Raw genomic sequence first — 15461 nt, 5'->3', positions numbered from 1 at the left:
CACAAACACGTGGCACAGCTGATGGTAGCCACGGGTCAGCATCTCTTGGAGATTCCTCTTCAGATCCAGGAACCTGAAGAGCAGTACGTGTCATCTGCCAAACGTGCTGGTGGAAGCTGCTCCAGGGCATAAATCTAGCCTTTGCAGAAACATCCACGTACAAGCGGTTATACGTGTACAAAGGCCCAGCCTGGCTTGTCTGAGGAGACACCGTGCCTCTCAAATGCACGGACCTGTGAGCGGGTCTGCATGGACGAGGTCACCTAACACGGCCTTACGTGGCTTTTCAGAAGTAGCTTGCTGATGATCCTTACAACGAGCTTCTGGGTAGCTGCAACGTGGGGAAAGGCTGTAGCGTACGTAAAGGACTGGCTAAAGACCACCCAGCCCTATTCACTCTTTTCTGCTCTTTATGGCTTGGCAGGGTCGCTGCTGAAAATCCCACGGGACGTATGCTTGTGTTCATGCTCCTTACCTACATTTTTTTTTCTCTGGAAAAAGAGAAGGGCTTCTGTGATGAACCTCGGCTTTCCTTTATTTTTGGGGTAGCAAAAATACGAGCCCAGTGTGAAGGACTGTATCTCAGAGCTTACAGTAGTCAAGTGGCACACGGGTTGTACTGCGAGGCATAAGCTCACCTTCATGGTGTTGGAGCTGTTCCTGCTTTAGTAGGAGCTCTTGGATGAACCAGAGCTGTAGCAATCTAAATGCATTGGTCAGCAATAATTAAATCTCTGGTAGAGAATGGGATCAAACCAGGGAATGCTATGCCCTAAACTTGAATACATTTGTATCTTCGGTGCTTTGTGCAGCTCTGGCCTTTCCCTGTCTTGGGAGGAGAGGAAATAAGACGGGAAAACATTCAAAGAACAACTCGAATTATCAGAATTGTATTCAGCATGGGAACGATAACTGAGGTCAGAAACAACAAGTCTAGATCTGAAATGGCACAGGGAGAGGGAACCGTGATCATGCCTCCCACCCATCTCTTCCTATGCAAGAACAAAGGGTCATTAATTGAAATTCACAAGCGACATGTACAAACCAACAAAAGCAATATTTTTAACAGCGTAGCTAAAGCATGACAGCGTGTGCCTCCAGATACAGTGGCTGCTGAAAACCTGTGCTTGTCAAAAAAGCAATTTGAAGAACTCAAACTTAAAGCCTGAGGCTGACGGATCAGGAAGCTGCAGGAGAACTTGCTGGCTACTGGGAAAATGTTCTGGGGAAGCATCCTTACCTGTTAATTTTGGTTGTACATCCCTGCTTCTATCCGCTGTTGGAGTGCGAGCCTGATTCCGTCCTGGTGTATCTGGCTAAATGAGGACGCTTACCTGAAACCTGCGTTCCGAGGTGCCCAAGGTCGGGGTGCCTGCCTCATGCTGGGAGCATGGTGGGCGAGCGGGTGCCCCGCGGAGCAGTGCCTGGGGTGGCAGGAGGCTGCTCGCAGCTGGCTCCAGGAGCTGTCAGAAGCTGTATTGTGGTTCTTAGTTTAATGCGATGGCATGGAGCAAAGTTACTCGTTCCTGGGGTCTTTCCTTAAGTATTATTTCTCACTACACTGAAGCGTTACATTGGCCATGCAGAGGCTACTGGTGACATGGCATTTTCTTTTTTTTTTTAAATAGTTCTTCGTGATTGCATTCAATGTCTCAAAGGAAATAGATCTAAAAGATGAGGTTGTTCTTCTTGCCTTTACAAAACCATAGGGAAACATTGTCTTCATCATGGGGATGAAATCAGAGCTGTAAAAAATCATTGCAGTTTTTATCCATTTTTCTTATCCTTGTTTTTTTTCACTTCCTTTGCTCATTGAAGACTAATGCTGGAAGAAGGGGCATCAGGTGCTGGAAATGGGGGGAGAAAAGCTGTAGCTGTTCCTGCCTTTCCTAGGGGTGCACCAGGAGACTTCTTTCCCCTCTTCATCACACATCAGATTTTTAGGTGGAAGCAGTGTTAAGCTACGTAAGCAGCATTCAGTTATTTTGTGAACAGTTCATGAGCATTTCTCATCGGGAAGTATTTTTTTTTACCGTATCAGCAGATACAGAAAACTACCAGACGAGTGTTAACCCTCTGTTCTTCCAGAAGCAGCTATTTGCATCAGGTCTGTGCGCTCAAGGGGGAGAGAGCGAGGGAAGGTTTAGAGACTTTGCCCCCAGTGACTACCGTAAGGAACGTGAGTTGCTCACGTGTAGTCTGTAGTCAAGGGAGAAGTGCCTGCACACGTGAGTAAAAGCTCTTTTGGCCATAAAGAAATGAGCATCTTGGCGGCTGTTTCACCTGAAGGTAGGATTTAGATCGTGAAACTTCAAGCTGTTGAGGTGAAGTTTGAGAACTTGCTGGTGATGTAGGTGGCAGGAGGGGGGGAGCGTGGTGTTTGTTTTCAGCTTCTGGCTTTCGTCAAGAACTATCAAAACTTAGGCTTCAAGGAAATCTGTTCAGAATACAAGAAAGCAGCGTTAACTTGTGTCCTTTAAGGAAAGGATGCCAATGGTTGGCATTAAGGACTACCCACCCACTCCTTACAACGTTAATTGGTGACAGAAGGAACGAATCGCTGCAGAACGCTTGAGGGTGGTTGCCCTTGACCCTTCTGTACCTAGAAGATGGCCTTTAAGCACCGCAGTGCTGGGGCTGCCATCTCAAGCTTTTGTCTCTTGAAATTCCTCATGGGACAGTAACAGTGGCTCTTACAAGTTCCTTAGGACAGCGTTTTGGAGTTTGGTAGTGTTTGGTGATTCAGAGCTACAACTCAACTTCATTGCTGGAGAACGGAGATGTAGGAGGCCTGTACCAGGTCTGAGACTTCGGATAGTTTCAGTGGAGCACATTCCTCGAAGGGCTGGGGACAAAAAGCTGAACTGCTGGCCGTGCTATGCCCAAGGTGAAAAGCCTGGCTGTGTCCTGTGATCGTACTTGCTCTTTTTCCGAACTCATGGAGTTCAGGCAGAATGAAATAGCTTAGGAAGAGCCCACTGGAGTGTGTCGGTTCCTAGCCAGTTTTGTTAAGTGGTTTGTGCCTCCTTAATTGTTTGGGAGGGAGAGGAGCAGAAGTAAATTAGCGAGCCCAAATGACAGATATGACTGCTGGAGGACCTCCTTGAATCATTGTTTCGGTTGACAATGTAACCTTTGTCTAGACAAAATTGTACTACATGGGAAACAACAATTTAAGCAGGGTTGATGGAGATTAGAAACCACTGCTATGCTGAGTACTCTACAGTCTAAATAGACCTTTTCCAGCTTGTGGTTGCCAACTACTACTAATCTTAGGTTACTTCTAAGCAGTATGCAAATATAGCTGGAAAGTAAGCACAGGGATGGCCTGAGTCGGAGATTTAGGAGTTGCTCATTTCTACTGGGAAAGCTCGTTGGGAGCCACAGATCAGGCTGGGAACTGCTCATCTCTATCATCTGAGGAGCAATAAGCATAAACAAGTCCTTGCAGCTCTAGCTGGGGCAGTTTAGGAACTTGCTGCCTTACGGATCGTTAGTGCCCTTCAGCGAAGTTGCGTTAAACCCTTGTGTGAGAACCAGTCGTCGGCTTTGCCGGGGATTCAGCGACAGGAGTTGCTCTGGCTGGCCCGACGGGCTCGCTGCCGCGGCGCTGGGAGCGCTCTCCCAGTCGAATTCGGGTGATGCTGTGCCACCGGTACCGGCAGGGCCTTCCCCTGGGCCCTCCCGCAGCGCGATCAGCCCGCGGCACTGCGCTTCGTCCCTCGCCGCCCTCCACACCGAAGGCCGGTGCGCGTTCTCCGCTCACCACCTGACGTGCCGCAGCTGCCCTGTTCAAAAGCCCAAATAAACCTGGCGTTACCTTGCAGGCTGGGGGGGGGGGGGGGGGTTGCAAGCGTTGTAAATCCATAGCTGCTTGAATGGCTTTGTTAGGGAAGGAACGTCTTGTCGCTTAATTTCTCTCCCCAGACGTAGCAAATCTGTTCTCATTTCTAAGCCAGGCTTACCAAGCTTCTCTTGTAGTGCTAAATAAAGCAAGGGAAGGACTAGCAGTGAAGGCACAGTGTTTGAGCTTCCTCAAACTTAGAAATTGATTTTTGTTTTTTGTCTAGTCCTCACTATCTGGTGTATAATGGAGAATCAACCCACGGTTTCATTAAGTGGGCAGGACGTAGTCTGACAGCTATTTGTTTTCTCCTTTTATGCTGATTAAGCCCTGGCTAGCAAGTCTGAAAACAAATGCCATGGTTTTTCTTTAGGAATTTGGGTAATTTCAAGCTAATGTTGCCAATGCCTAACACTCAACTTCTAAAATAGCCTCAATTCATAGCGTGCTTCATTCTTCCAGGATTTGGTGCTGTGTTAGGTTGGCTGCTTGTGCTGGGGCTATCTGGGGTGAGGAATAATGAGTGTGGTCATGAACTCTGCTGCAGACATGTGAGAAATACTTGTATGCAGCGTACGGTTTGCCATAAACAAGTTGTAGGGTAAACCATGGCTGGGGTTTGACTGACCTCTACCATGCTTCATTTAATAATGATTAACTCGAGGTACTTAGCAGTCAGCAAGCAAAACCAAAGCGTGGCTGTTGTGATCTATCTCAGACCTCACCTCTTCTAGAGTAGGGGGTAGAACCACGGTTCTTCATGGCTTTTTTTTTGAACTTCACAAATGATAGGAACGCCTATATGGTCTCCTGGTCAGCGTGCCTGTCCCCGTGGTGACGAGGTGCCTTCTCAGCCCTTTGTGAAAGGTTTGGGTCTATTTGGAGCATGCCTTGGCCTAAGTGTACGAAGAACACAAGAGGCCAGACAGTTACCGGTCTGTCAAAAGTGGTTTGTGGCAGCTCCCCGCCACAGCTGCTGGGCTTGTAGGCAGAGGAAACGTAGCAGACACAGTCTCCCTGTCTTGTATCGTGTTGTGTGGGAAATAGTAGGTAAACAGCCAGGGCTGGGAGTTAGTGATGGATTTAAATACAACAGCGCTGTTCGCTCCTGCCTTTGAAGTGGACAGCACTGGGCTGGAGGACGAGGTGGGCTGTAATTCTTTGTGGACTGGTGTCTGACCACTGCGGGGCTTTCCAGTGATTTGTGTGGAGAAAGTGGGAGTGCTGATGAAACTAAACTATTAAGTACTGTTATTCGAAATCTTAAAGCCAGTGGATAACTATGAGGAGTGGCAGTGCATCTGAATTTGATCTTCTGGTATAAACTGCAGCATTATACATTTCAGGGCAAGTAAGAGAAACTTGCAGAAATTCTTACTAGTTTCAAAGCAATTTGACTTAAAAGTAAGAACTTTCAAAATATGAATAAGCCAATGGTGACAAAGAACAAGGTAAATACAGTTTCGGGATGCGATAAGGGAGATACTTTTTCCCCTGCAGATAAGGGTGCCGGTGCCCTTGATCACTTTTAATCTCCAGCAGTTCCCTCCAGCTTGTAGAAGTGCAACTGTCCTAGTTGCCTTTCTTGAAGATGGCTGTGATGTACCCCTGTGTCCCCTGAAACCTCCTGAAGAGAGAAAGTAACCTCCCAGTGACGTGCTCCAGCACCCTTAGCACTGGTGGGTGTGTCCCGGGGGGTCCTTCGGGCAGGTGTAGGCTCAGGTTCCTGAAGTTGGTAATGGCTGATTAAATTCAGGTGCTACAGCTTGCAGTCTCAGCTTCATGGTGTTAGCAAATTACATGCTTTCTAAAATGCTCACTTGCATGCTTACTGGGTTAGTGTTGGCAAAATACCGACTGCGTTCCTATAAACTGCCTTTGTGGAGCTGCAGAACGTACACCGGAGAACGATGACTAAGCTGTACGAAGCAAAGGCTATTGCCCAACTGAAGGTAGAGGTGAAATGTAGGATAAGCAGCGCTATGGCAGGAATCTGGTGGGAGCATAAGCGTCGGGTATGTTTGGTCTGCAGTCAGGTAGGTCCTCAGCAAACAAACTTGTGCTTGTCAGTCTTCCTGTTATGCTCTGGAGATGTTTGTTGCAAGTTGCTTCCTAGTGTTAAGTGTTCGATAGTTTATGGAGTAACTAGGCAACATTTTAAAGATCAACACAAAATATAAAGGCGTGCTTCATCTCTGTAACCAGATCTTTTTCCATGCTTATCAGTCCAGTGGGACTTTTTTGATTTTAAAAACGTTATTCAGAGCTTGAAGTCCAAGAATGGCAAATTGTCAGACCACCTGTCTCCTTTATACCTTTATGTGGCTTTGACCCAGTCCTGTGAATACTCTGCAGCAAAATCTGTGCTGATGGGAAGGTCTCTTTCCTGGAGGCAGTGACCCATTTCCACAAAACTTGTCAGGAATTCAACTTCTAAATCTCTTTGAATTGACTGATACTTGAGCCTGTTAACCTACAGTAGAGGACAAATATCTGTAGAGCTTCCAAGCCCAACAACATCCACAACAAACAAAGGAATTAGCGAGGCTATCAAGCTTGTCTTGGTTTGGCTATTACACTTGAATATTAAGTGCTGTCTAAAAATAAAGCCCTCTGTTCCCCCTGCAGCACCACCCCTTTTTGGGAAGGTAACAACTCGTCCCACTGGAATGAATCACAAAGTCCCCCTTGCCTCCCCACCAAACGAAGCAGCAGCCTTTTTAGCTACGCCTGCTCCAGAGCCGAGGCTGGCCTTTGCTCGCTGCTGGGCAGGTATTTGGTGCTGTGGAGAAATCAGCAGGGAGGCGTGTCAGGATGGTCATCTGGAGGAGTCTTGGGCTTGGTGTTGAGGGCTGACCCTCGGTGTAACTGCAGATGAGAACAGTGCCTTCCAGCCTCCTGCTGTTCCTGCTGGGGGAGGGAGCGGGGCGTAGTTCCCCATAGCTTTGTCTTTAACCTGTCTTGGGAAAGCAGGCTGAAACTCATATTTGTCCTTTTTCTGACCGACCTTTTTGTCCTGGCACACTTTTCTCCCATGTTCCTACCGAGGTGTTCTTAACCTAGATGCTCCTAAGTGGAGAGGGAGCTGCCGGTCCCTGCTCCCTGGTGACCGTGGTGCAGGGGAGCGGCGCAGCGCTGTGCTGGGGGCTTCAGGCTGGGCCGCAGGAAAAACTCAGTTTCTGTCGGGGTGGCCGAACGGTGGGACAGGCGTCCTAGCGAGGTGCCTGATGCCCCGCGCTGTCAGTGAGGGCTGTGGGGCAATTCCCTTGTTAATACCCTGAACTTCTGGTTAGCCTTGAAGCGGTCAGGCAGGTGGACCAGGTGGTCTCTGTGGGCCCTTTCCAACTGAACTCTTCTCGTCTAAATGAAGACCAGATGCAGAAGGGAGGGCGCTTATAGAAAGCGTGGGGTGGTTCTGAGAAGGCGAATGTTTGTCTGAAAGCTGCTGGATTTCCCAGGGACAGTAAGTCATATCGAAGTAATGAGCTACGTGATACCTGAAAGCAGGTGACAGCTGTGGAACTGCTCTGGTAAGCGTGTTTTGGTTAACGTGGTAGCTCACAAACTGGGCTTTTTAGTTGGGCTTTTCTCGTTCACTATGTGGGGTGGCCCCGAAATGATTCTTCATTCATTCTGAATCCAATTGAGGTGGCGGATCTGGGTGGTAGCTGTATTTTGATGTAGTAAAGGGTAACCAGAGCAAAGGCAGCTGCAGAGGGCGGGCATCTGTTTACCTGCAAGATGCTCTGTGGTAACATTTCTGTGCCCACAGTGCTCCTGCCTTTAGTTCTGCTAGGAAACCTGGAGACAGATTCATCCTTTTCTGTGTGATTATCCTCTACCAATTTATGAATGACCGTAGTGTGACCAAAGCAGAACCAAGTCAAGCCTTTAAGAAAAGCTGCCTTGTTAAAATACAGCCATTCCTTTGTAGGCAGGCTATAGCTTTGAGCTATGACTTCTCTGAACATCCTGCCTGAACCATTTACCCAACAAATGTATTTAATGTACATCTGGAATCTTCCCCAGAGTTAACAGGGGTTTTGTTAGGTCTGGTCTGTTATGGGGGAAAAGTTGTTCTCTGTTTTGGAGGGAGGGAAGAGGAAGAGTAAAACATGCCCGTATTCTAACAGTCAGAACTTATTTCACGTATTTTCATGGTGATGTAAACATCAGGTTCTATTCTTACAAGCTACTCAAGCAGGAAAACGTGGCAACTTTTGCAGCCAGGTTTGTTTGAGGAGCTGCCAGCTGTCCCTGTAGGAGTGTGGAGAGATGTGGAGTAGGTTTAAGAGGGTATTGGAGAAAAATAGCTTTCAGAGCTGCAATTCTTCTTGTCTTTATCTGGTAATTCTCCTCCCTTCATAGAGTTTGAAGCGCCCAGCGCAGCCTGGCGTGCCTTCCCCGCTGTGGCAGCCTGCGGTGTGAGGTGGCTCTCGGCTGGGGAGTAGCAGGTGGCAGCACAGCAGCTGGCTCCCGCCTTGGGGTGTGAGAGCTTCCTCTGGATGGGGGAGAGAGGAGAGCAAATGATGAAAGGTGCTTCGATGCCTGATACCTCCAGGCTCTAAATATGTAAGTGGGTAGCTTAAGCTGATCTAGGGATTAGCTGTTCCCAAAAGAAAGGCCGTACATCACCACATCTCACTTAAGCTGGCTACTCTTTTTTCCCCCTTTTATATAAGTTTTCTGATAGGATTAGTTTCCTGCTGGTGTGAGTCCCTGATCTGGTGACCATAGACCAGGCAACCGCCCTCGCCAGCACAAAGAATGCAGAAGGAACTCGTGCTTGGGATGGGGGAGATGACACCTTTGGGTGGCAGAAGCCATTGGCTTGGGGACTGTCTGCAGCTCGCCCAGGCCAGGGAACCTGCTTTTGTGGTGGCTGTAGCGTGACCAGAGCGTGGGGTGCTGCTGGGAAGGGGGGTTCTCTGCCTTTTTGTACGTGAATTCTGGTGACGGTGTGGCAGTGGTATAAACTGGATGCTCAGGGAGCTGAACTGGCTGAAAACGAAACTTCGTTAGCCAGATCAGCTGCTGGCACTAGCAGGGCTTGCATCTGTGCCGTTGGTTGCTGCTTCAAAGGGGGGAATGGGATGGAGAAACGGGGCAGGGGAAGCAGAGACACCAGTGGCAGCCCAAGTTGAACAACAGCCCTGGGGAACTTTAGCCTAAGGCTAGCATCAGATTGTGTTTCCTTTGTGCTTCCTTATTCTTCCCTTTTAAAAGAACACATTACTCTGCAGAAAGCTTATTTCACAAGCAGAAAATTGAACTTTTATTCTAAGACTGCACAATTTTGGGACTCTTTTCCAAATTTAAATTGCACAGGTGTACTATAATATTTTTAATGTTAATCTTTGTAATTTGAAGACGTGGAGAGATATTTACACCCCAGCTGTATCCCTCCAAAGTGAAGCAACAGGTTCCAATGGGACTTCCTTGTTCCTCTAATAATGAAGGGTTGGTCTTAGGGTCACGTTGAACGGAGGTAAGGGGGGTGCAAAGGCCTGGGCTGCTGCCACTTGCTTGTCTCTACGCCTGTATTTGAGCCAAACTGAGCGGCTGTGTCGGGCGAGCACCTCTGAGCAGCGAGCTGGGATGCCTCAGCATGTGGCCATGCCTGCTCGGGGACAGGGCTGTGCTGGCGCGGCAGGATGGCGCAGGGGGTGCCCTTTTCCTGGGCCACTGGAAGCTGCTCGTTTGTCCCCACCTTCAGATGAAATGTCCTGGGTCCTGTGGGGGTACCCTGCAGGATGTCTGTGCTGGTACAAGAAGTGGTGTTACTGAAGCTGTCTGAGAGGTGCTTCCCCCCGCACAAGCGGTCTGATAGAGCACGTGCTGGAAGCGGAAAGCACTCGTTGTGACTTTGCCCGGAGTATCAACCATCACGGTCTGAAGCATCCCCACCCGCTTCTGTGGAGCAAGAGAGACAACTCATGCCATGCTTACCCATACTTGTCATGAGACTGACCGACTTGTATTTCCTAGGTCAGTTGCTATGAGGGTTGGCAATGCAGATAATCTAATCTGTTCTGCTTTTTATTCCTGAAACTTGCTTATAAGCCCAAGGGATTTGTTGGTCTGGTCTTCACATATTTCTGCAGCTCTGTCTCGTGTGGCATGGTATCTCATGAAGGCCCGGTTAGTTCCGGGACCGTTTTTAAGAATCACAACGCTTCTGTGGAGATGTGTTTTCATAATATTTTAATGTTTCCATGAACAACCACCTCAAAATCCTGTGGCATTAAAAAAAAAATTAAAGCTATTAAAATTATTGCAAGGGTTGGCGGATTATTTTGTGAAGACTCAGACACATTCTGTCGTAATAATCTGTTGAAGTGCAACAGTGAGCCCATTAAAGTTGAACTTGAATCCAAACATCAGTCTTTTAAAAATATTGAGCTGTGTGTCCAGCGTGAGAAATGCAGTTCCTCTCCCCTGTCCCAGTTGGTGTGTCCCAGCAGTGACCCATCAGGGCTGAGCTCTTCTGAGGCAGACGTGGCCAGTGCTCTGGGGATGCTTCAGGAAAGGGCCCAGCTGCTTTGCAAACAAGACCCCGAATTGTTTTGTCTGGGGGAGGAAAAAAATCAAAGCAAACAAACTGTAAATCACTTTTCCCTCTTAGTCCCTTTGCCAGAACCTTGTTCAGAATGAACCCAGAGCGATGGGCTCTGCTCTGGGACACGAGTCAGCCTGCCCGTACCGTGCTGTCCTGGGCCCTCCAGCCGTAACGCCGGCACTGCAGCCGAGTGCTGGGTGCCGGATCTGGCCGTTAGCACGAGTGATCAGCGCTTGGAGCTCATGGTTGTCTGTCTTTTACTTCCACCTTAATGGCTCCTGACTTTCAGAGTCCAGCTGGAGACAGCAAAACAAATTTGCAGTAACAAATTGGAATACCCGCTAACTTCCTTGAGACCTGCCCAGTTCAGGCTCCTTGATGTAGAAAATGGAACAGGTTTTCTGCACTTGCTGAAGTTGCTGGTAATGATAAAATACCTACAGCTGTCTGTGCTTACAGACCTGCTTCAGGACAAATTGGGTTGGAAAATTCATTTATACAGTGCCCTGCATGTGGAGCACGAGCTTTGTGCGGTGAACTGACGGGCAGGACGTGGAATAATACAGAGCGCTAACACATGCTGCTGCTTTCCGTTGAACTGCTTTTGTTTTCAAGGCAAATGTTATCCGTGTTCTTAGCGTTTTAAGAAGTAATCAACTAAAGAGCTGATGTTCAGAAGAGGTTTTATTATTTGACAAATTGCATTGGCCCAGCTGCAGTGACAAAATTGCAGCAGTCATGCTTGGGGAGTCAAAAGGGAAAATCGAATCGTCACTTTAGAAAATGTTAAACATTAAAACAAGAAATACCAACTTTGCACTCGTGGTACCAACTTGGCATTTGTTCAGCAGTTTCTTCTAAAAGAAGAAATAACTTGTGCTGTCCTACGTTATCTTGATGTTGCTGGCAGACAGTTGCCTGTGAGGTTTGTGAGGCAGGGTTAGCTACGAGTCAGGGTTAGCTACCCCTGGAATCGGGTCAGGGTCAGAAAGTTGCTCTCTTTTCTGGCTTGCCCTGACAGCTGGCTGCATGGTGCGCCTGAGCACTGGAACTCTGTGCTTCGTCTCCTGCTGCTACCAAGAACTAATTTCTGACTGGGCTTGCAAGACCAGCTGCCCTAAATCAAAGCCAGAAGAACAAAAACCTTTTCAGGCTATGCTCTTAGCATTTCTGCTGTCGTACTCCCCCTGCTTTTGCCTACTGTCAGCTTTTAGTTCCTGCACTCAGAGGCTTTGCCCTTCCTTCTTGGTGAGGGTGGGCAGCACTGCTGTGCATCAAGCAGGTGGGGGAGGTCTGGGACCACCCCTGCAGCCTCATTGGGAACACTTTGCATCTTTCCCACTTTCCCTTACGTGACTTGTGCTCCCTGCTGGAGCATCACCCCAGACTGCCCGCATGTTAGTTGTCTGCGCAGTGGCTCAGAGGGATTGCTGGTGTTTCTTGCCACTTCTGAACAAGCAGGTACAGGGGGTTCCAAGTTCAGCCGTGCGCGAGTTCTAATGCTTTCACTGGGAAAGCACCTTGTACTTTCCTTCATACTTGACATTAAAATGAAGCCTAGAACTTGCCAGTGGTGCAGTCCACAAGCCCCCGTTTTAGCTAGCTGTATCAACATGCAGTAACATCTCCCTGTTTTGGAAGTCCTTCAGTTCATGTCCTTCAAACCTCCTATTCACAGACTAATTAAAAGAACAATGTTTTGCTGGGTCTTTTTTTGGCCTGCTTTTTTTTAGGTGCTTTATCTATACAAATGTAGCTGTTTGATCTAATGCAGTTTGGAGCTAGAAAAGGGGTCTCAGCTCTCCCTCCCACCAGCCGAAGTTTGGGGGCAGTTGTGTCCTGATGTCTTTTAGGGCACAGAGTCAGCCGGCCACGAATTGAACCAAAACCCAGCACAGTCCAGGCTGCTCTCCTGCTCACCTCTGGGCTGCCTGATGCTGACCTGAGCACTGGCACAGCTGGAGGAGGAAACCAGGACACGATGGCCCCTTCACAGCCCCTCAATTTGCCATGCACCCACTGCCTGTGCCCATCTCAGCCCCAACCATGGCCTCGTCCCTGCATCAGCAGCCCTGCAGTGCTGTGCCGAAAATCCACGGCTGCTGCGAGCCTGCTCTGGGGCCACACCAGCACTTCTCAAATCCCAGGTGCTCAGCGGGCAGTGTCAGGGAGGGAAATGCGGGTCACTTGCTGGCTTTTACACGCTGGTGAGGGATGAAATTCTGCTTCAGCGCTGGTATTACGCAGCAGCGGTACGAGCTCAGCTCGCTTTGTGGGCAGGGAGACTGCAAAGCTCTGCAGTAGCTTACAGCGCGGGTTAGCGGTATCTCTGGACCCATTTAGAAGTGGTGTAAAAATGGCTTACGTTACTCTGCTTACCTGAAGTGATGATAAATATGTTGAGGCTGTATGCATGAATTTGGATCTGTTTCAGAGCTGTTAAGCGTGTTGGAGAGATGCCTTGCAGCAACTGAAGCTCTTTGTCGTATTGGGACTGGAATCTGCGTCCTAGCAGGAGTTGCGGTCATCGTGCTGCCTGTTGCTCCCTTCCTGTGCTCCATCACAGCTCATGTTTGAGGAAAACGGGTGGTGGGCAGCAGGGAGTCTGATCTGTAGACCCAAGATTTACATTTCAACAAATCAGAGCTTGATTTTACTCATTGTAACGCGATCCATTACAAATGACCCATCAGGAAACAAAGTGTGTGAAGTCCTAAGTTTGCGGGAGGCAGTTGTGCTCCTCTTGGTGCAAGTGACAAACGGCTGAAAACATAAAGGCAGCAAGAACTTTGTGATGCAAATTTATGAAAAAAGTTGAACTCATCAAAAACTCAGGCTCAAGCAGGGGAAGAGGGCACCTCTATCTGAGATGTTTTCCTTCGTGCAGGCATACTTGAACGTTTAGATTATATAACTTCTAATATGTAGTGCGTGATGAAGTAAGTTCTGTAAATATCTGTAATTATGACACACCTCTTCTAGGGTATAACTGACCTTCAGGCATTCTTTTCAAAGGTCGTAAGCGCGGCAGTGGGAGTCACAGGAGTGCTGAGCCACCCCGTGTTGTGGAGTTCACTCCCTTCAGTGTTTCCCTGGATGTCCTTTGGACGAGCCTGCAATGAATAAGCTAGAGCATGGAAGCACTTCAGGCGTGCATGTTAATTAAAAAGAATGAAAGGCACTAGAGGAAAGCTCTTGCTTGCTTGAGATGTTCATCCTATTTCCAAGTAGTCATTTCTGGTCATTAGCATTGTGTACATGAAACTGTTTTGCCTCTTGCTTAATACTTAGTATTTTAAATTCTTTATTCAATGAATTTCAGATGAGACAATAAAAGATGTAAAGTCTGGTTTGTCTGAAAATGTTTGAAAAGTACTGAGTGTTATTATGAAACTTAACAGAAGATTTTTGTTTCATGACATGTGGCAGAACTGCTGTGGATGTCTGAGGTGGTGTTTGCTGGGGTGTGTGTGAGAGAGCTTAAATTAATTAAGCAAGATTATTGAAACTAGTCTGAGAGTGCCCTTAGAATTGTTAAGCTAAAAAGCTAAATTATCAAAATATTCCTTCCAAAGAAACTGTCTTGTGAATTAAGGGATAACAGACACAGAACTATAACCATGTTCATTCTTGTTTTTGCAGACCGTGAGGACCAATCAATTCTCTGCACGTAAGTAAACGCTGATTTTCTTTTGGGCATTTTGGGAAATTCTTGTTGTCAAAAGGGGAAGGTCTCAAGTTCCAGGGGGTCTTTGCTGTAGCTGTGGTAGTCCCAGTCCTGTCTTTAATCTTGTCAGGCAGTGACTAATGGTTAATGACGTAGCATGAAGTCATGCTTTATGTAGGGAAATACTCTTTTAATAATGTAATTCACCTTACTGAAGGCTTTATGGGCTTATGTGGCGTTTAAGAACTGTGGTTTTAAAAATGTCAGTTGAGATCTGAATCAGAAATAATCTTTAAAACGTACATATCAGTCCGAAATGCTGTATTACACCTGCTCTGTGTGTAGCCCCTCAGGGGGCCATGAATCAAAGTTGGTCTAGAAACCCTGCTGAGCAACAGCGTAGCCTTGGATCTGCTTCAGACCGGAGAGCTCTGAACGAGCTGACACTCGGTTTCCTTCCTGCCTCCTCTGTGTGTGCCTGAGTTTCCCCCACCCAGGAGCAGATTTCTTGCTTCAGCTGAAGCTTCCTGGGGATCTGGAAACGAAGTGGTGCGCGAGTCAGAGCGGCCTAAGTGCATGTTGTGGCTCGTGCCACCACTGAGCCCATCTGTATTTGGGCTGCTGTTAGAAGGGGCAATCCGATTTCCTCCCCCCTCCCACGCAAGCTGTGCGTTTCTGCTGCCTGTTAGGTTAGCCCTGGGAGCTGGCACTCAGCATAAGGCAGTCTGGGGAGCTAAAGCTAGCAGAAAACTTCCCTGAGCACAGAACGCTGCTTTTCAACAGTTGGGTTCTGTGCAAAGCACAGGGTTGGGGAAGTGCCCTTGGTGGTGGCAGCCTGGTGGCTTCGCTGCTTCAGGGGAACCCACCCGGAGTATGGTGTTCGGCTCTGGGACCCCGCGGTAAGAAAGATGTGGACCTGTTCAAGTGAGTCCAGAGGAGGCCACGAGGGTGCTCAAAGCACCTCTGCTGTGGGGACAGGCTGAGGGAGCTGGGGCTGTTCAGCCTGGGGAAGAGAAGGCTCCGGGGAGACCTCACAGCGGCCTGCCAGGGCCTGAAGGGGGATGCAGGAAAGCTGGGAGGGACTCTGTGTCAGGGGGCGGGGGGATAAGACGAGGGTGAAGGGCTTTAAGCTAAAAGAGGGGAGGTTTTGATTAGATATGAGGAAGAAATTCTTCACTCAGAGGGTGGTGAGGCCCTGGCGCAGGCTGCCCCAGGAGCTGTGGGTGCCCCATCCCTGGCAGTGCCCAAGGCCAGGCTGGCTGGGGCTGGGGGCAGCCTGGGCTGGGGGCAGGGGGCCCTGCCCATGGCAGGGGCTGGAACTAGGGGGGCTTTAAGGTCCCTTCCAACCACAAACCATTCTGTGTTACAAAACCACTCCATGGCTCAGTTCT

The 15461-nt window shown here is 48.5% G+C and overlaps 1 protein-coding gene across 6 annotated transcripts in view; it reads left to right on the top strand.

Moving 5' to 3' along the window:
* The window catches only part of MYH10 (myosin heavy chain 10), a 102450-nt gene that overhangs the window by 23546 nt on the left and 63443 nt on the right, over positions 1-15461 (top strand). For all 6 annotated transcript variants that reach the window (XM_035342584.1, XM_035342583.1, XM_035342587.1 and 3 more), the window contains one exon: positions 14046-14073. In XM_035342584.1, coding sequence (XP_035198475.1) covers positions 14046-14073 — 28 coding nt within the window. The remainder of the gene's footprint in view (positions 1-14045; positions 14074-15461) is intronic.

Source organism: Oxyura jamaicensis, chromosome 18 (assembly GCF_011077185.1).
Source record: "Oxyura jamaicensis isolate SHBP4307 breed ruddy duck chromosome 18, BPBGC_Ojam_1.0, whole genome shotgun sequence".
Lineage (NCBI taxonomy): Eukaryota > Metazoa > Chordata > Aves > Anseriformes > Anatidae > Oxyura > Oxyura jamaicensis.
The sequence above is the reverse complement of the archived record's forward strand: the minus strand, read 5'-3'. Positions and strand labels throughout refer to the sequence as shown.